At 41.1% G+C, this 20349-nt stretch overlaps 1 protein-coding gene across 5 annotated transcripts; it reads left to right on the forward strand.

Annotated features, from left to right (window-relative positions):
• The first annotated feature begins 179 nt into the window (after window positions 1-179).
• On the forward strand, window positions 180-19763 carry micu3b (mitochondrial calcium uptake family, member 3b). 5 transcript variants are annotated; one of them, XM_016672822.1, is made up of 15 exons: window positions 180-942; window positions 3995-4142; window positions 6170-6201; window positions 6337-6415; window positions 9235-9282; window positions 9369-9451; window positions 9810-9881; window positions 10901-10942; window positions 12823-12924; window positions 13721-13809; window positions 13921-14092; window positions 15725-15833; window positions 17468-17625; window positions 17829-17897; window positions 18884-19763. In XM_016672822.1, exons 1-14 carry the CDS (start codon window positions 709-711, stop codon window positions 17895-17897), a joined length of 1437 nt encoding a protein of 478 aa, XP_016528308.1. In that variant the 5' UTR covers window positions 180-708; the 3' UTR covers window positions 18884-19763. The 5 variants fall into 5 exon arrangements, with proteins under 5 accessions (XP_016528308.1, XP_007554802.1, XP_016528309.1 ...); XM_007554740.2 differs by having other exon boundaries at window positions 12829-12924; XM_016672823.1 differs by lacking the exon at window positions 10901-10942.
• The last annotated feature ends 586 nt before the right edge of the window (window positions 19764-20349 follow it).

The following is a 20349-nucleotide window of genomic DNA, read 5'->3' on the forward strand; positions in this document are numbered from 1 at the left end:
AACCAATTAACTTGACAGTCATGTTTTTGGACTATAAGAGGAAGCTGGAGTACCCAGAGAGAACCCACACATGCACAGGGAGAACATGCAAACTCCTTGCAGAAAGACCCTGGGCTGGGAATCCAACCCAGAACCTTCTTGCTGCAAGGCAACAGCTCTACCAACTGCGCCACTGTGCAGCCTGGTACAAGGCATAAAAAGCCTTAAAAGTAATATTTGAATAAATATCTCCAAGCTCACAAACTATGTTTCGTAGAAGTTACCTTAAGTGTAGAATAACACTATCCAGATTTGACCAGTCATACTTTGTAGTTTTTCCATCCTGGATCATGTTCAAAGCAGCGAAAAAGCCTTTAAATTGAGGACATTATCATTTAATTTAATCAGTTTTCTTAATTACTTTTTGCCATGTTTGTAATTATTTAGTTTGTTTTACCACAATGGATCACAATGAGACAATAAATAAAGATTAAATAAAAAAAGAACATTTAGAATTTTCACAATATGTATATTTTAGAAATCACACCCTGACTTTTCTATAACCTTTAAATGGCATAAAATAATTCCAGTTTGACTAACAGGTAGTCCAGAGTGAAACAGCGCTTTTAGATGAGCGCTGAATCTACATGACGCCCCTCATCTCGTCTCATCTCAGCGTCCCCACCATTTCTCGCGATGTCCGAGATGTCAGAGCCAGAATAAACAACCATGGCCGCCGCACTGCGCAGGCTGGTCGCTTCTCTCAGGAACGGAGTGCTTCCTCAGCAAACACCGTCAAATGGCAGAAGGACGCTGAAGGTGGTCGCAGCCGGCGCTTGTGTCGCAGCCGCGGCCGGCGCTGCGGCTCTCTACTGCGGCTCGCTGGTCGGTGTGAAACCGAGGAGCCTCGTCGAGGCACGGCTCGTACATCTGGCGCTGCCGACCGTCTCTGCTGCTGACAAGGTACCGTGAGGCAGCTGGCTACGTTCAACTCCGAAACAGTCTGGAGTTGATCGCCGACAGCAGCACTTTATCGGCTATTTAATTTTTGGAGATGAGGTTAACTTTTCTTCGGCTGGTTGTTGTCTCTTTCGGGAGCTATCCGCGACCTTTGGTGCTGAAAAGACTAAACGGTCATCCGAGCTCACGTGACCAAGTGGTTTTTATTGAATCCCTGACGCTTTTGTAAACATTGTTCACACCGGAAATGGACAAAACATCACAACTAAGGTGACACGCGGAGACGCTGCTGATGTTTTAGACTTACACTGATGCACTGTACATTAATCCCTTGAAGTTTCTAAAACAAAAATCATTCAGACCGGATGTATCAATATACAAAACTTGTTATTTCATTGGAGGACGGATATGTTGTATCACATAACTGTCAAAGTGGAGGATAAGTTTTACATTGATACTAAATAATAAACATACTTGTTGCTGTACAAAAACGCAATAACTGGAGCAACTGTTTGACATAAAATGATTGCACAGCTAATTTTTTAAATAGGCTTTGATTATTTGTTAGCTAGAAAAAAAACATAGCTGCACTTTACTATAATTTATCATGTGATTAATTGATTTATTGTTTATTGTATGCAGGCCTAATCAGAATGCACAGCGCATGGGGTTTTGCTCCATGTAGGTCTGCATAGTTCCAGACCAATCAATCATATTGATCTCTAGAGGCTGTGGTATCTTTCAGTAGGATTTTACAGCCTGCCACAATAGAGCGAAAAATGGTTTAGCAATAGTTAGAGGGTCAAAACGACAGATTTAGAGTGTGGGATAAATATCCAAATATCCTAAATCTGAGTCCAATCAAGTGTTTGTGTAATGGTCATTGGGTGGTTTTTGTTTTACAGCATAAAGATTTCATCCTAAGACGGTCCAGGTATTATCACTGTGTGGGAAAAGTAAGCAAAAATGTCATGAAAAAAATGACCTTGATTCAGTAACAAAGTAAACCCAGCGTCCTTCCTCCTAACATACAAACCTATCTGTATGTTGAACGCTAGATTTTTCATAAAAGGCCTTTTATATATACATGAACAGAAGAAAATAGTGGTGACATCAGCTGTACAGTCTGTTTCGGCCATCTTTAAAACCTTTACATGGCGCTCAGCAGCTCTGTTTGAACTCTTTGCACTATTTCTCCAAACTCATGTAGCCGCGTAATTATATAAGATCCACCAAAGCTCTGGCACATGCTGAAAATGCTCGGGGACTAACAAAGCATGCACACTTAATTCCCTGCAGAGCAACAGTTTCCTTGTTGGATATTAGTCGGTATGAGCCGGGGATTGCTGCCCGATGTCCTTACACAGAAGCTATCTAGGGACACAAGAAACTGGACACTCTCGCTTGGCAGAGGGCCTGATATTTGAAGAGGTGGGGTGGGTGGTGGTTAGAGGAGGGGGTTTAATGGTTAAGCAGAGGGGGGCACACATTCCCTAGGTGTTTGCAGTGTGCCCAGTGGATCTGGCGGCGGGCCACGAGACAGAGAGATCCACTCTGTCTTCACCAATCCAGCCGTCTGATCCGGCTGGGTCGGAGCAGTTGTAGGGACATTATCTACTGTGCTGGGATGAAAAAGAAGGCATGCTGCCCATTACTGGACCAAGAGAGGCGTTTCGTGACAAGGAAAGCTTCAGGGGATTTTGCAAGGTGGATCTTTCAGACAGTATTATCGCTGAAACGAGTCGTGTTTCTATGAGCTGTGCAGTGGGGAAAATAAGTATTTTTATACACTACGGATGCGTCAAGTTTCCGCACGTACAAAGAATGGGGGTCTTTCGTTTTTATTGTAGATATACGACAACTTTGAGAGACAGAATCTTGGGGGAAAAATCATGAAAATAATGTATAATTTTTTAATAATTAGTTTGAATGTGGTACAATGGAGAAATAGAACTTAGTATTTATTGCCAGCCGTAAATACTAACTTACAGAAGTTAGGTATTTCCAGTAGTTGTTGACCAGGTTTCACTCGGCAACAGGGATCATTCCTGCACATCTCCTCCAGATCTTTCGACGTTCAGGGCAAACCAGAGTTTCAGTTCCCTCCAAAGATTTTCTTTTTATTGAGTTCAGGTCTGGAGACTGGCTAGGTCACTCCAGGACCTCTGTCTTATGGAGCCACTCCAGAGTTAACCTGGTTTGAGTCACTGTCATGCTATAAGACACGACCCATCTGCAATGAGGGAAGGAGGTTGTTACCCAGAATGTTATGGTACACGCTCCCGTCTATCAGAAAAGTCATGCTTCAGAAAAACGTGATGCATGACTGTTCAATGCTTCACGTTAGGGATGGTGATCTTGAGACTGTACTCGTTCTTCTTTTTCTTCTTCCTCCAAACATAGCGAGTGAAGTTTATTCCAGAATTAGTTATTGTCCTGTAGACCATCCCAGTCTTGTGCAGGTCTACAGTTTTCCCTCTGGTGTCCATAGACAACTCGCTGATGTTGCCCTTAAAGTCGAATGGGGTTCTCCAACCTTTATCCTTAAGATCTCCTGTCCCACAAGTTTTTGATGTATACCGGCTGTAAACCAGCTGAATCAGACAATTGAATTATGTCTTCAGCATTCTATCAACTTTGGCGAAGTCCTGATAACGAGCCATTAATTTGATTGAGGTGTGTTGGAGCAGGGTTCTGTTTAAAATCTGCAGGACAGTAGATTTCAAGGACTAGGGTTGGAGACACTTGGTGTACAGGTTGGAGTCTAATTTACTACAGGTGTCTTCTATACATATATTCTTCTATTCAAACAGATAAATTACTACAGGTAATGTAGAGGATAGGAGGGTTTCTTAAACTGTGAATCAGACGTTTTTCTGGTTGGTAGGAGATCAAATACATATTTCATGCAATAAAATGCATTAAATTTTCTGTGATTTTTCTGGAGGTGTACATACAATGAAAGCCACAGACCTCTCCATTCTTTGTAAGCAGAGAAGTTTTAAAAATCAGCGGCCTATCAGGTACTTATGTTCCCCGCTGTGTGTGTTTCCAGGCGAAGACCTACGACCTGGATGATGGGGACGTTTATATGTCGACCTATGAAAACAGATTCCGGCTCTTCAGCTCAGTGGAGTGTGAGGGCCAGCTCTACATGACTCCTCTAAACTTCATTGAGTCCGTCACTCTGAACGAACCAAGGAGTGAGTAAACCTGTAGCACTCAGTTCATCCCCACTGATAAACTAAACACAGGAGTCAGCTAAAATGTAAATGATGTGCTCTCATCTAGCCCTCTGTCAAATATAGGGATTGTTTCACTGATAGTAAACTCTTCTCATTTAACACAATGTGGTGTTAGCATTTTATGTACAGAGTTCAAAAATTAAAAAGAACTTTTTAGCTGTCATCCAAACAAGCACTACTGTAAGTTAGGCTTTGCAAAAATCTCAATTAAAATACATTGTTTCTTTTGGTTATAATGCTAAAGGGGCAGAATTATGTGTTTCCAGCCACATGACACTTTTTGTAGCACAATCAAGTAACTTTGTTACCTTCAGTTGTTACAAAAATGCTACATATATAAAGTATGACTTAAAAGATTGTCAGACATATCCATATACAAATCAGTGGTATTTTATATCTTACTGCGTGTCTAAGGATGTAAATACTGCATTACACAACTGTCAAAGTGGAGGGTAAGTTTTGCATTGATACTGAATATTAAGCAACAGTACTTGTTGCTGTACACCAAAGCAGTTTATGTAATTAAAAATTATTGTACAGCTATTTTTTAAAGAGGCAGTATTGTATTCCAGCCACATATATAATGCCATTTTGTAGCACAACTATGTTACCTTCTGTTGTTAAAAACAATGTTTTATATATATATCTCAAATATGATTTAAAATAAATTTGACTTCATAATTCAAGTCCTTGAAATTGCACCTCTGTCTCTTTAAGAAGCTCCTGCTCTTTCTGAAACTCCGCCTTCAGGAAGTTGTCACAACATGCCTCCTCTATTAACCCTTTAACAACATTTTTACCAGCATTGAGCTGAGAAGCAGCTCCTAACGAGCTCAGCTAATGCTCAGCTAATTGCTCCTGGCTAGTCTGAAGGAGCTGTGGGGGAGGGCTGATCTGTCCCACCAAGCCTTTAGATTGTTGTCACGAGAGATTAAAGGATTTCTCAAACAAGCACAAAAGAATCAAAGCAACCATCCAGGAATGTTTTGGATGACAGAACATTATAACATGATGTAAAGCTCAAAAAAAGTCAATTTTACACAAGACTGCCTCTTTAAAATATGTTCCAAAAGTTCAAGAGGTGTGGATACTTCAGCAGGGCGCTGTAAAAGTGTCCACTGTCAACTCCCGTTTGCCTAATTATACCTCTATCAAAACAGATCCCAACCCTGCTTAGTTATGCAACGCTCTAATAACAGTTTTACCAAACGCTGCTTCCTGGAACATTCCTGCTGCTGAGGGCCTCTGAAGTGTCGTTGGACAATAAGTCAGGGCTTGAAGTGCTTCAGTCATAACACCTGCATAAAGATAGACATCTTTACCAGCAACCCTACTTTTATGGCTCATTTATGTGGCAACAAACTTGCAGGGACCCACAGAGAGAGAATTACTCTGCGCGGATGCCGTAAATGTCACGATAAGACAGTGTTGCCCTGTGATGTGTGGCCGGCCGTAATGTGCTGGGTGTGGCTTTTCCCCGGCAAACAGCAAACAGCACTATAACACGTAAGGCCTCATTATCGTCACGTCGCTAATTGCTCATTTGTCGTAAAATGATAGTTATGGCGCTTCACGCCAGTGTTGTGGCGGGTGTTCAGGAAGGCAAAACAGACGGAGGGAAAGGAAAATCACAAGACAACTTTTGAAAACTTAGTCGCAAAATTTTTCACATTTATAACGTTTTTGCAGCTTAGGAAAAAAGGATATAAATTGATTCTGTCTTTGAAGTGTTTCCTTAGAAGTTTGTTGTTAATGTTATTAAAAGTTACCTCTCAGTCAGACTTTTTTTTTAATAGCGACACACCTCTCTTATCTGCTGCTTTTACAGGCCACTGGAATGTGTTCGTCGTGATCCGCAGCATGTTTCTGTCCATGCAAACACCTGTTTTCACTTTTGCTTCACAGATTTCTTTATAACCCTCACTTTTTTTTTCTTCCCCTCCTCTGCAACCCAAAACATTGACTTTGACTATTTCTTTGTTCAGGTAGGAGAGGATGGAAGTCCTTCACTAAAAAGGTGAGTTTTGACTCCATCAAAGCTTCTGAATCTCCTCTTTATCTGTACAAAGCAGCTGTAATTACTGTAATGCTGACAAACGTCGACAAACGTCGGGATTACTCAGCGATCCGGGATTTTCTTCTATTTCCCCAGGAGTTAGACAAGGTGCTGTCGGATACTCCGCCTGTTTGGAAAGGATCATCCAATTTGTTCAGAAACCTACGAGAACGAGGTAGACCCCCCACCCCTCTCGCTTGATTTACTGCAGACACAAATCCCTCCAATGTAAATAATTCCCGTTTGCACTTTTTTTTTTTTTTAAGCTGTCGGGGTTGCCTCATTCAGAGGAGTCTCTGCTGTCGTGCATGTCTGGGATCCACAGCAGAACGCTGTCTTATCTCTCCATCAGTCTGTAGATATTCCCAGCTAGACCTTGAATGAAAGAAGCACGGGCTTAATGTTAAGATGCACAAAAATGAAGTGTAGAAAAACTGAAATAAACCAAATCAACTGAAGAGTCCTTGAACATGGTTTACCTTTTTAGGTTAATTAGACTAAGAGCTTTTAATTTGTAATCAAGGACTTTTCTGTTTCCCAGGAGTCTTAAGATGAGATAACACAGAGGAAGAGCTCTGTCTCCAAAATGGAGAGAATATTTCACTGTTATGATGAAGAATTTTGTTCATTTTACCCACCTACTACGTTACCACAGCACCTGGGAAAGGTATTAATACTCCTTGACCTGTTTCACAGCTTCAGTATACGCCACCTAGGGGTTGTATGTGATAGTGTAACCTAGTGAAATGGAATAAAAATAACATGAGTTTCAGCATAAAGATTTCAAAAACATGGTGTTTGGGTTTGTTTCGACCCCTTTTACTTTGATGCCGCTAAATATAATAAATTAACTGCCTTCACGGAGGTTCACCTTTCAGGACACGACGGCCCTGGACAGCCAAAGCTGCAAAATCAAGAACAAAATTCAAATGATAATCTGACAAGTGACGAGTAATGAAAATTAATGTTGGACAATTTTTGACTTTTGAAACTCCACAAATTTTCTGAGATTTTCTAGCAGCATTTTTTTTTTACTTTCACACTCATAAGGTTTCAAGTTTTTTTTTCTAGAAAACCCTGCTATTTCTGAGTTTTTGGTGAAAATTTACTCTGTTTTTTTCTTCTATCAGCATTGACCCTAAGCTATACTATTGGACTGAATAACTGATCAAATTATCAAACTTTTAATATTTAAATATTACATCATGAGATGGATCAAAATATAAAGTTAAGAAACAATTTTGGTATTTTTAGGACCAAAAAAAAAAAAAAAGCAGGCAAAGGATTTTTTTTTCCCCAAATATTTTTTTTTCAATAAATAACTTATGAAACTTTAACAAAAACAGAATATTTGATTTTGAATTTTTGGTTCAAACATGTTTGGTTTTTTCATTCAGCGGGTAGAAAATCCTGAAATTTTACTCAAGTAAAAGTCACAATACTTCATACGAAAATTACTCAAGTAAAAGTAAAAAGTTCAGTCTACATTAAAAATAATCATAAAAGTACATTTTTTCAAAAAAAAAGTTATTGTAATTGAGTAGATTTAACTTAGTTACTACCCAACTCTGCTCATTGACACTGGCAGCCATGATGTCTCTGGATTTAGATTGTTTTGGGTGAATAAACGTCCTCAGTAATCTGGTTTCATGGCTTTAAAAAGCATTTTTGTAACAGAGAAAATACTTTAGTTTCCCCTCCATGCAGGTTGTCACAGTATCTCTACATGAATTCAGCAGTAAAATGAGCGAAACTCCTTTTAAGCACTCCCACCTGGGCTTCACCTCCCCCGTCATCCTCGGTGTCTCAGGTGAACTGTTCCGCTCTCTCCCCTGTTGCTTTAGCTAAGTGCCGATGCCGGGATTTGGGACTTTTAATCCTGCTGTTAAACACTACAGCTTTGTCAGGCCAAAAAAAAAAAAAAAAAAAGAGAAAAAAAATTGGCTTGATCTGCGCACAAAGCGCTACTTTAGAGAATGAGGGCGCTGTTTGAACCCTGCTGTGTCAAGACATGTCCCGTCGGCCACCGCGGACATTACGAAGCCAGGGAATAGCATTGGATTACATCTCCGGGACTGCCACTCCGTATGAAGTGTTTCTGAGGAATTCTGTCTTTGTATTGTCTGAAAACATCTACTTGAGCTGAGAGGCGGAGTGAAGGTGTGTGGTATGGAGACATGGCAGGAATCCTAAGAGATTTCTCCTGAAGTTTAAGCTCCAGAGCCTGTGACGGTTAGAGAGAGATATGTTGTCAATAGAGGAACTATAACAGAGTTTTTTTTTATATATATATATATATATAAAATTTGCCCAATCAAAAACTGAAAACCTTTTATAAGAGCGTATGACAGCAACACTGTTTTCCCTCAAATGACATATTTTGTTTGTATTGTCGTTTCTTCTCTTGGGTGTTCTGTCTTTCCCAGTTCCCGAGCTCTTTTCCCATAACACCCCGGGCAGTCACCTGGAACTATCTGCGCTCGATTCTCTATCATCCCCCGCAAACAAAAGCTTGGGAATGCTTTCAGAGGCAGGAGGGAGAAGCCTCCCCGAGTCGGCTGAGATGTCTCCCTGACACTTTACTCTTCCAGCCTCCATGTCGCGCAACAAAGGCCCGAATCGGCCATCCTCAATCAGTGACTGATCACTAGAGAATGTATCACACCGCGTCGCCCAACAGAACCTGTTTAGGGTTTTTTTTTTTTTTTGTCGTCCTGACGGGTCGGCTCGGTTGTAAAAGCCTCGTGTTTGTGCGAGGGGAACGCCGAGCGTGAGGTAAAAGGCACCTTTTAAGATGTTATCAGGAGATTACTTACGTCTGGAGGCGTGCCCTTGTTTCTGTGGACGGCTTACTCACTTTGAACATCTGTAAACACCTTGAGCTAACCGATTAATGCCACCCGATGCCGCCCCGGGCGCAAAATAAGGAGGAACATTCTGGCTTTTGTTTCATGCTTAGCCTCATTTCCCCCCCCCCTCCTCTCTTTGTTCCAGGTGCCATCAGTTACACAGAGTATCTGTTTCTGCTCTGCATTTTAACAAGTCAGTATTCACTCAGACCGAGTCCAACAAAATGATGCTGACAAAGCTCTTGATGCTTTAAGTTGTTCCTCCCTTTTCAATGGCAGAGCCCCACGCAGGATTTCGGATCGCTTTCAACATGTTCGATGCAGATGGCAACGAAATGGTGGACAAACGGGAGTTCTTGGTGGTATGAAGCTATGGAGCTACATTGGGGCCATAAAGTTTAAAAAGAAGGGGGAAAAAACTGAAATAAGAAGATACTTGATAGAATTTTTTTTTGAAAACAGATGTGAAGCTAGAGAAAATGTTTAAAAATAACTTAAAATTCAATGTTTTTTTTCCCCCATTTCAATATTTTTATTTCAAACTTTTTACTTTCAAAATATTTTTTTTTAAATTTAAATCTTATTTAAATTTTTGTAGTTTCAGCTTTTTTATATGCTTTTTAACAAACTTTATGGCCTCAATGTAGCTCCACATAAACCTCACCTTGACTGCAAACTCTTCTGTACCGACTTCTCCTTGATGTTTGTTTCCTTTCTTAGCTGGAGGAAATTTTCCGTAAGAAAAAGGACAGAAAAGAAGTCGCTGATGACGTTCAAAGGCTGGAAGAACAAGTAAGTTTTTGTCTATTTTGGTGCTATTACACATGGAAACATTATTTCTATAATGATTTTACAGTTCGGACACAAATAATGGGTTGATCTCTTCCTCCTATTGCCTGCTGCTACTATTAGGGAAATATAAGATATCAAACGTGTTTACTGTAAACTTAGTGTTTGTCACTTAAATAGCGTTCTGTATTTAAATTTCCTAAAATGTTTTTTAGTTTGCTACTCCTGTAAAGTTAAAATCAAGAGCCATACTAACACTGGTATGATGTAAACTAATTCCAAATGATGTTAATGAAAGCAGGTATGGTGCACACATTGAGTGGCTTAGGAATGATAAAACATCTGGCGTTGGTATGGGGGGACTAGGGTGAGGCTTAGGGCCCCAGAAAGACTTGGGCCAGCCCTGCTACCATCCTCTGACTGAGTTGCTGTGATTCCTATCTGCTTCCACATTACAGTAGTTGACTGTTGAGGTGCAAGAACATTACAGAAAAATTAACTTATAGCACAGGTAGCATCCTATCATGATCCCACGCCGGAACAGTTCTTTCATCAACTTGCAGCAATTCTGGAGGGAACGGCGGCTGCACTGGGGTGACTGTGGTCATACAGGGTAAAACATGCCTGAGGCTTTCATCTCCTTAGGCCTTCTTATGCTACATGCAGGTGGATGTAAACAGACGGGCTGAGCAGAGCGATAAGAGATACTCTTTGAGGTCTTATCGTGCTAAACAAACAACGCAGCGGAGCTCACTCCTCCAGGGCAGACGTTAGCATCTCTGGACGGCCTAGAATGAGTCTTACACCCGTATGAGTATCAAAAAGATCATTAGAAAGGGCACTTTAGATTCGGGAACATGTCGGGAGACAAGCCTGAGAGCGGAAGGGTTTTGGTGGATTCAGGAAAACTCGGGACCGTCTCGGCTGATGTTTAAAGTCCCGTCAGAATGGTCCGACGGCTTCGAAAACTCATCCTTGTTTTGACAAATGCATTGACTTTGCTTCCCTCCTTTGCATTTTAGAGCCTGCAGCTTTACGGTGACCGCAAATCCCAGACGAACAGTGTATGTATTGTTCTTTTTCCCGTGAAGGAAAATTAACCGTTCTGCTTGTTGCATGGCTGTTTTTCTTTTTTTGGATCCATTCTTCCCAATCTGAACGAATGACAGAAAACACTCGAGCTGACACCACCTGCACTTCTCCCTGTTAACACAAGATAACCTCAGCTGCATTTGCTGAAATTAAAATGCGTCACCCTGAACATCAATATTACCTGACATATTGCCTCTGTGTGTGTGCGTGTGTGTGTGCGGTAGAGCAGGAGATACAACACAGATGATTTATGCTCTCACCTTTTGACAACACTGGGCAACAGATTCCACTTCAAAACGCTCCCCTCCTCTTGCTGAAGATTGACACTGTTTCTGTCTGGACCCACATATTTCACTGTTACCGTGGCATTCGGGTTCAGGTTACCTTTTCAGATGGATTTGACCATGAAGCTGCCAGCAAGTCAGAAGAGGAAGCATCAGCAACGCACGAAGGCTTTGGTTTTAATTCTTGCTACTTTATTTCAGGCACTTCTCCAGAGTTCAGTCAGATCTTTTCCAGAACGCGTTCAGCAACAGGCCCGCCTCCGGTGCTGCGGCTGGGTTTTCCCCCTCAGCATAGTCTAAGTACAGCCGTTTCAGGACAGGGTAGGGGATTGGTGCGGGGGCAACAGAGTGAGTTGTAACGTAATTAGTTGCCGGATTGCGCCGTAAATCTCTCCAAGGGACTCGAATCCAAACCGGATGCGTAAATATAATTAATTAGGAGATCAAGCGAGGTGTCAGCCGCAGCTGACTGTCCTGATTTCTTGTGTGTGCATGTTGAGCAGAAGGCAAGAACAAAAAAAACAAAGAAAATCCAACATGCATTGTTTTGGTGTGGAAATCACAGTTTTGTGTTTCTCACCACACACTCAGAAAACAGATACCAATTACTCTACAGCATAACAATAACAGCCAAATTATTTTCAGCAGTTGTGTTTGACAGCGAGTAAACTGTAATGATAATAATAACCAGGTGATTTCTCATGATGACTTCACGGAGGAAAATATAGCGGCTTGTTGAATCAAGCTGCACATGTGGAGCAGATGAGAGAGCAGAAACAGTGCGGCAGATCTAAGTGTAACCCCATTTCACACAGCGGCGCTCCAAATGGAAAGGTTTTGGTAACCCGCGTTTACGTTGCAGCTCAGCATCCAATCACGACTCTGACGGGGCTCAGGCTGCACGAAGCCTCGCTCAGGTCTGGTGCTCTGCACGGCGTGGACATGTGCTAGCCATGCTAACACTGAGGCGCCTGGCCAGAAGGCTGCACGCATCGCTGCAGAACAGGCTCGTGTCAGGCCCACGCTGCTCCTGCATGCGCCTCACATGCGTCTGTGCTCTGAGAGGCAACCCGCACTCCCTCGATGACATATTCACAGCTTGTTTATTTGTTTTTAAATTATTTTTCACTGTTACAAACTTGAATGGTTCACAAAACGTTGTGCATCATTGTGAAGTGGAAGGAGAACTGATGCACTGTTTTCCCAGTTTTTACAGATAAAACAATCTGATAAAGTGTCACAAAGCATGTAAATTCATCTCTACTTACTCTGGTGCCCTGAAATAAAATAGAACACTATCATAAAACCGAAGGCAAAGTGAAACATGGTGGCTGTCCAGACAGTCGGTTTAACTTCATTTCCTGTTTGTTTGTTTGTTTTTTTTGTTTATTTTGGTCTGATTTGTAAAAACCCAGAATAAAACATTGGATGTTGTCATTGCTAACTGTTAGCAAATTGCTAAATAACACTCTCCTCAGCCCTCCTGCCTCTCACTTTGTGCTTCCTCTAAAGTGCTAACATGTACGAGATGTGTTTCGTCCTCCTAACCCTCTGTGCTTCACCTGCGGTCACAGGTTCGTAAAAAAGACGCCCAGCATGCGGCGACCCCGGGCATGTGGGATGTTCTCAGGCGCGGCACGAGTCAAGTTCTGTTCTCTGATCTCACCGAGGTAGCTGGTGACTCTTTAAGATTCAATGATCATATAGAGAAACTGGACTAATTAATGTTCCTGCTCTGTAAGTTAATACTGAAGGCAGGTTATTGTTTCCCTAACTGAGTCAGGATCCACACAGAGTGTGGCATGTTTAGAAGCATGGCATGTGTTTGGATCATGAAATGAGGAAAATGCCACAAGTGATTGATTTCTGAATTATTAACTATATTATTCAGCATGAGGAGCTTCACGTGCCTCTAACATCAGGGCGTCCACATGTCCTTAAAAAGTCTTAAATTCATTTATCTAAAATTAAGGGCTTGAAAATAATAATAAAAAAGTAAGTTGATCTGAAATATGTTAATCACTGGTCTTAAGTTTGTTGTATCATGACTATTTGATCTCATACTATGTTGCTTATTTTTCTCGCACGACTTGTCCGTCAGGCCAAAATTGCCACAAATCTGGCTAAGAAAAATCACGCAAAAAAAAATGCAGATTTATGACTTAGGATGTCATAAAATACAGCAAAAAATCCCATCAAAATTCCACTTTTTATACCGTCATAAGATTATATCCGGAAGTCTGAAAACTATGCTGTTTATTTGGGTCATTGAACTCTGCTTTGAACGCTGTTAAAAAAGAACTGGCGTTCATTGACCTGAATGAATGGGATGTTTTTTGACATTCAGAAGTTAATCTTACAACGGCGTAAAAAGTGGCGTTTTGACAGCATGTCTGCTGTATTTTTAAATCTGAGCTTTTTCAGATTTAAAACCATACTTTGTGGTGACCATTTTTACTCTTGTAGCACGTGGATGAGAAAACGGAGACGACGCTGCTTGTGCACTTCTTTGGAAAAAAAGGCAAAGCCGAGTTAAAATTTGAAGATTTCTACAAGTGAGTTAAGAAACCTTTAATCTTCAACGTTTCTTTGATAGAATAATTACCTACTTTTCCACCGCAAGGCCATAAATCGGTCTCTGTTAAGTATTTGTCGCGCTCAGTCAGGTTCATGGACAACCTGCAGACAGAGGTGCTCGAGATAGAGTTCCTCTCTTCCTCCAAAGGCATGCCCTTCATCAGCGAGGAAGACTTTGCTCGCATTCTTCTTCGCTACACAAACGTGGATGACGTCAGTGGGTACATGGAGAACGTACGCCACAGCATACCGGATGAAAAGGTGGGACTTTTCTTTAAGACTCACTTTGCTGGTCCTCATTCGCTCAAATTAAGAAGTGAAAAATTAAATCCAAGGTAAAAAACAGAGTTTTCTCTTCTGTGGAGCTCCATCATATCAACTAATGTGTCTTAGAAATTATTTAAAAAATTAATATCTGTCTTAGTTTTATTGCCAACTGCAGTGCTTTTCACCCGTGAAGTGCAATCGTCTGCCTCCATAAGTCAGCAGTAATTAGAGTCTAGCTGGACGTACTTCAGCTTCTACTGTTTTCCATGAACTCTGAATCTGGCATGTACGGAAAAGCGGAAGAAAAAGATGTTGTTTTTGCAGATTACCACAGATTATGCATAAGGTACGCACGCTGCTGTTGATGCCGCCATCTTTGCTTAGCCTGGCCGTGAGAAGTTGAACACCTGAAGCCTTTCCTCTGCCTACGTCACCCAGAATGCTGTGCGGTTCTGGCCCAGAGTTCAGTGAAATCATTGAACATTCTATTGGATCTATTGATATTGATCACGTGTCTGTTGATATACATGTTGTTATTGATCTATTGTCCTTCTCTGGCCAAATCCAAGTTCTGAAAAACCATAGCAGCTCCCCTAAATATTAGATTATGAATTTTATCCTGAACTCTTGTGAGACTCTAATTTTTACATTAAAAAACCACCGGGCTTTTTCTTTTTTTTAAAAAATCTAAACGACCTCTGACCTCTTCGTTCATCAGACAAAAGCGATGCATTTCCTTCCGTTCTGCCTTTTTAATTTGAATGTTTTCTAAAGGTGTTGGTGTTGCTGGACGTGGAAACGTTTAACACAGTCTCTTTGGATAATGTCAATTGGCTGTTGAGTGAGCGGCCTCATTTCCCGCGTTAATGCGCCTCTCCTCTCGGCACCGCCGACCTCCGTGAAAAAGCTGCCGGCAGCCCCTCAGCCCCCTCGAGTAGCCTGTTGCTAGATCTCCATTGACAATCAAGTGGAACTCGTCGTCACGCTAAGTGATATTTTATGTTTCCCCGCATTGTTAGAACAGCAAAGCGTCACAGATTAGTCATTACTCCATTTGTTAGGCGCTGTGTGTCGTTTGTTCCCCCCCTCCCCTCTGAGCCCCCGGCGGTAAGAAACGACTAGTAGCCGCAGGATGGTTGAGTGGACATCAATGGGTTCAGCGTTTGAGTCATCAGCCGAGCCTGAGATGTTTGGGGATTCATCACTTTTGTTTTTGTTTACTCAAGTATCAGGTTAATCTGCCTTAGAAAAGTCTGCAAGCCGCCTGACCTCTTCCCAAAAACCTCAAATCCCCCTCCCCCCCTCATCTCCCTGCTGCTGACAGCTCGGCGTGTCCATACTGCGCTGGGAAAATCCAGCAATGTATACTTTGTCTGTTTGGGTGTGTTATCTGACGTCCTCAAACTTCCCTCACACACACACACCTACACACACACACACACACACACACACACACACACACGCTAAAGGGATTCCTTTGGAGAGATGAAAGGAGCCCGATTATGTTTTGTGTGAATTTTGGCACTGTCCTCTCGCAGGAGTGTTGACACATGGAGCTCGTCCGCTCCATCATCTGCATGCTGGAAAAAAGCGCAGGTACGATTTTCGGGTCTTTCTGTTTTTTAGGGGATCAGCTTCGAGGAGTTCAGATCCTTCTTCCAGTTCCTGAACAACCTGGAGGATTTCACCATCGCCATGCAGATGTACAACTTCGCCCACCGCTCTGTCGGTCAAGGTAAACGATCACAGCCTCGTCATTGTAATGCCAGTTTTTAAGAAAAATGTGTTTGAAAGCTTTAGACGTTTTCTTGGAGCTTCTACAACTCTACAGCTTCTGTAGCAATGATCGGACTGATTGATCAATCTGCAAAAACGCAAGGATTTTTAGTCTAGTTTCTTGTACAAACCTCTTTACAGAGCTTAAAATAAGAAAAAAATGACTCAAACTTTTCAGAAAAATATAGGAGCTGGTTTTAAATAAATAATTTCTTAATATGTATGACAATGTACTGGTTTCATTGGCAAATTATTTAATTTACAATATGGGAAAATGTCTTGTTAAAAATTAAATAATCTGCCAGTGTAACTTTCATGAATATTAAAATTATTTTGACTTAAAACACACTCCTATATCTTTTAAAAAGTAACTTGTAAGTTAGTTTGGTCTTATTTCAAGTCTACCAAGATATTTGGACTAGAAATTAGGCAAAAATAAGTATTTATATAAATAAGTTTAAATAAAATACTTAATTTTGCAGTGCATTTTTTTTTTTAATATTCTCAAATTGAGTTTGACAAATGGGGGCTCGTCCGGTATCATTTGTCACAACCTGGCCCACGAGGACATGAAAAGAAAGGGAGACCCACTGATATTAAAGGGAAAAGTTATGTGTTTAATACATTAACATAAGTTTTAAACAAGAAAAAGACCAAATTGACTTAAAGTGTGGCAGAACACCAACCTAAAACCAACCAAATGAGAACTGAGACACTAACCAATACAAGACCTAATTCAAGAAAAGCAAACAAATTAGACATAATTAAAACAACAAACCCAACAAAAATACCAGGACTGCTTGCTATGGGGGAAGCAGGAGCAGCTCCTGGTGTGAGGAGCGACCAGGCTGGCCCCAGTGCTCCCAGTCAGAAACGGACTCCAAGCCACGCCCACTTTACCTGGGAAACGAAGAGACAGTCAATCAGGGGAAGATCGGAGTCGTCACATCAGTCAAACAAAAACACATTTTGAACTTACAGAGTTTTAACTTTTCTGCTTCAGTTCTGGTGGCAGTTTGCAACAAATCTTATGTTATTTTGAAGAATAATCAAATCGATGCCATTTTTGTATATATGTTGCCAAATTACAAAAATGTGAGTTGATTTTAGAAATTACATTTCAAGGACTTCTCATTGAATGCAGTGACATATATTCATATTTTAACAGCTCATTAATGGGTGGTTTCATTGATGCATCCCACCAAAACCTGCCATTCGAGGACATTTATGATCCTGATAAGGCCCAAGTAGAAAATGAGTTTGACACCCCTGCAGTATGGCTGCTAGTAGGACCCAAATCAACCACTTGTGGGAGGCAGACAGGCCGGCGAAGAGGCCTCAAATGTGTAGGAAAAAACATCAAGGAATGATTAACATTCTGCAGACAGAAGGCAAAGTAGCAAAAGTCTCAGTAATTCTGAGAAGCTTCTAGAATGTTTGATTCATTTCAGTGTGCCACAGAAATACAAATTACACATAAAAACTCAAATTTGAAGTTTTGTCTTGTTATAGTAACTTATTTTTGGTGTTAATCCCTCTTTTTTTTTTTTTTTTAGTGAACTCTTGATGATGGATTTCTTTTCTTTTTCTCAGACGAATTCACCCGGGCAGTTTACGTTGCCACTGGGATCAAGCTGAGCCACCACTTGGTCAACACCGTCTTCAAGATCTTCGACGAGGACCACGACGGCAAACTGAGCCACAAGGAGTTCATCGGAGTCATGAAGGACCGCCTGCACCGCGGAGACAGGGTGAGACGCCCTCCATGTTCCTCCCAAAGGTGAAACGGGACACTCTCCTCCCTGTCCTCCGTGGGCCGAGCGAGGAGCTGCCTGTGGCGTGTTTGTTACTGGATCACACCGCCACCGGCTAGATGTTGATTTGAGGTTCTACTGCCATCTGTTGGGGCAAAATGTCATCATGTCGCTCACTCACTCATCTCACACATCCTCAGGGCGCTAAAGCGGAGGAGAAGTTCATCTCTTTCAAATCCTGCATGAAGAAGGAGCTGTCAAGCAAATAGGTGAGAAAAATGTTCACAGTTTTGCCACTTTTATTCAAACAAAGCAGTGAAAGTAAAACAAATCAGAATGATTTGTTTAAAAAAAAAAAGCGACTCTTTTTCTGAAGCTCCAGGTAGTTTGGAGATGAGGCCCACGCTCTCCTGGCCTGAAGCATTAAGTTACACTGTAATATTAACGCCTGAACAGCTGCCACCGGACACCGGCTTAGGTCTGCATACGTGAGCAGCGAGCAGCGCGGTTTAAAGCTGTATAAATGTTTCAAAGAGAAGGCTCCTCACAGGGGGAAGGCTTAATAATCACCCTCATTAATGAGGAATGAGGAAGAGGTTGATACCTTTTGGGACAAAAACAAAAAAAAACAGGCTCAGTGAAATCGAAATAAATTTTAAAGAAGAAAAAATGGAGATAAGATTTCACATTTTCAGTTTGATGATTTAATGGAGAGGAAAATGTTTACTTGTACTTACATTTGAAGACGTGGATGGACAGTGGCTCTTCAAGGTGCACACGTTGATGTTTAAATAGCAGGTTTTTATTTTTGATAGAAATAAATGAGACCGAGGTATTTTCAAACTCTTTTCAATGTGAGATCTGTCCTGTACAATTTAACTTTTACTCCAGTGTTCTTTAGTCAACTCCTCCCATGAGCTACAAAGAATCTGATAAACCATAAAAAACAGAAAGAGAGAGAGAAATATCGCATTAGAATATCCAGTTTCCGTCTGTAAAGAAACAAAAGATTGCAATTTTTTAGCACAACCACAAAGTTTAAGCATTAATGCAAAACAAAAGAACAATGTCACTATGGACAACCCAGTCTGTTAGATTTAGAAAACTTTTATGAGGTAAACTGGACAAATATTGTCCAGTGGAAATTTATGCTAGAAGGGACGCTTCAGAAGTTCAAACTATTTGCATTATTTTACTTTGTCGATGAGAACGTCTGACTTCTTGAAGATGTAATAATTGTTTGTGTCGTCGCCAGGTGAAGACCCAGTCGCTGCTGCATGTCTTACAGTACGGAGGAGTCGTGCCTTCCCTTTCCTGTGTGTGTGTGCGCATGTGTGTGTGTGTGCCGACGCAGGAGTTCATGCATGCTGCAGCATCTCAGAGCAAAGACGCAGAGCTCTGGGAAGCTTCACTGACTCTTCACAGAAACTAAATTAAGAAACACTGGGACACCCAACAACTTTACTGCATGTTAGTTTAAGTGTTGATAGGAATTATTTATTACCACGCATATTTATTTATTTATTTGTTTGTTTGTTTATCTAACTACACATATTTTGAAAAGGAAAACCAACAATTTAGCTTATTGGTGAGACAATTATTATAAAAATGTCCGTTTCCTGCTCCTTCAGCTTGCTTTGCTCCAATCGAATCCCAACCCTGGTTCTGTTTCAGATGCAGAATGCTCATATTCTTTGTTCCCTGGTTATCTGCAGCTCCCTCCTACCCCCCAGCTGGAATCCTCTAGAGGAAGCAGACCTGAACACATTCGCTCGATGCGAAGCTCGTTCACTGTTTAACCGTGGGCAGCCAGCACCGTTAATCATTTCTCAGCTGATACAGAGAAACAGCATGGACGAGCAGAAAATGTAAAAAAAAAAAGAAAAAAGAATGTGCTTCACGTTTAAATTATTGTTGGTTTTCAAAGGAATGCATCTAAATGAGATTCTGGATGAGGAGTGACCCCTCTGTATGCGTCCGAGGATCTTTGTTGGACGAGAAAACCCTACAGTGTCACTCACGAGTAAATGGACTGTATCCAAGACGACTGGTTGCTCTACCTCGTTTCCTGTAAAGCCCGTCTTTGACTGTTACGCTTTTCCACTGATACGTTTCAATAAATCTGACGTACTGTACTCCTGGGTTTTCTGCTCTCCTTTGTTACTTTCACGCAGGTCAGCTGATAAACTGGCACGTTTTTACCTCTCTCTGTGTTTCCAGTGGCAGAACAAATGATCTGTTTCAGCTTTGGCCTGAAGGAAAATCATTAACATCATTAATCACATGGAAACTCGGGTTTTTGTGTGGCCGCTCCAGACTTACCAGAAACTTGTTTTTATCTTTAAATGATTAATCCAGCGGGGATAATCATTTCCCCACAACCTGGTTCTCCACCCAACATACAAACACCAGCAGAAGAAGAGATTTTCCACGCTATAGTGATTGTAGGTAGTCCTTTTAGCATAATGTGGATATTTTATAGTAAATAGCAATAGTTACATCTTTAAATTTTATGTTTGCTCTATATACACATCTGTACAAAGTCTTAAATCCAATTATCTGAAATTATGGAATTAAAATGTCTTAGATTGATTTAAAAAAAATAAGTTGACTGCAAATACACAAAATCTTACCCAGTAATATTGGCCTAGTTTCTACAACACTTAAAATAACACTAAACTAACTTTATAATTAACTTTTCAGCAAAATACAGTAGCTTGT

This window comes from Poecilia formosa, unplaced genomic scaffold, assembly GCF_000485575.1.
Source record: "Poecilia formosa unplaced genomic scaffold, Poecilia_formosa-5.1.2 Scaffold66, whole genome shotgun sequence".
NCBI classification, from domain to species: Eukaryota; Metazoa; Chordata; class Actinopteri; order Cyprinodontiformes; family Poeciliidae; genus Poecilia; species Poecilia formosa.

Coding starts and splice junctions, on each gene's coding strand:
- micu3b (XM_016672822.1), top strand. CDS start 709: ATGGCCGCCGCACTGCGCAGGCTGGTCGCTTCTCTCAGGAACGGAGTG. Junction 15,834..17,467: donor CCACCGCTCTGTCGGTCAAG/GTAAACGATCAC, acceptor TCTTTTTCTCAG/ACGAATTCACCCGGGCAGTT. Junction 17,626..17,828: donor GCCTGCACCGCGGAGACAGG/GTGAGACGCCCT, acceptor ACACATCCTCAG/GGCGCTAAAGCGGAGGAGAA.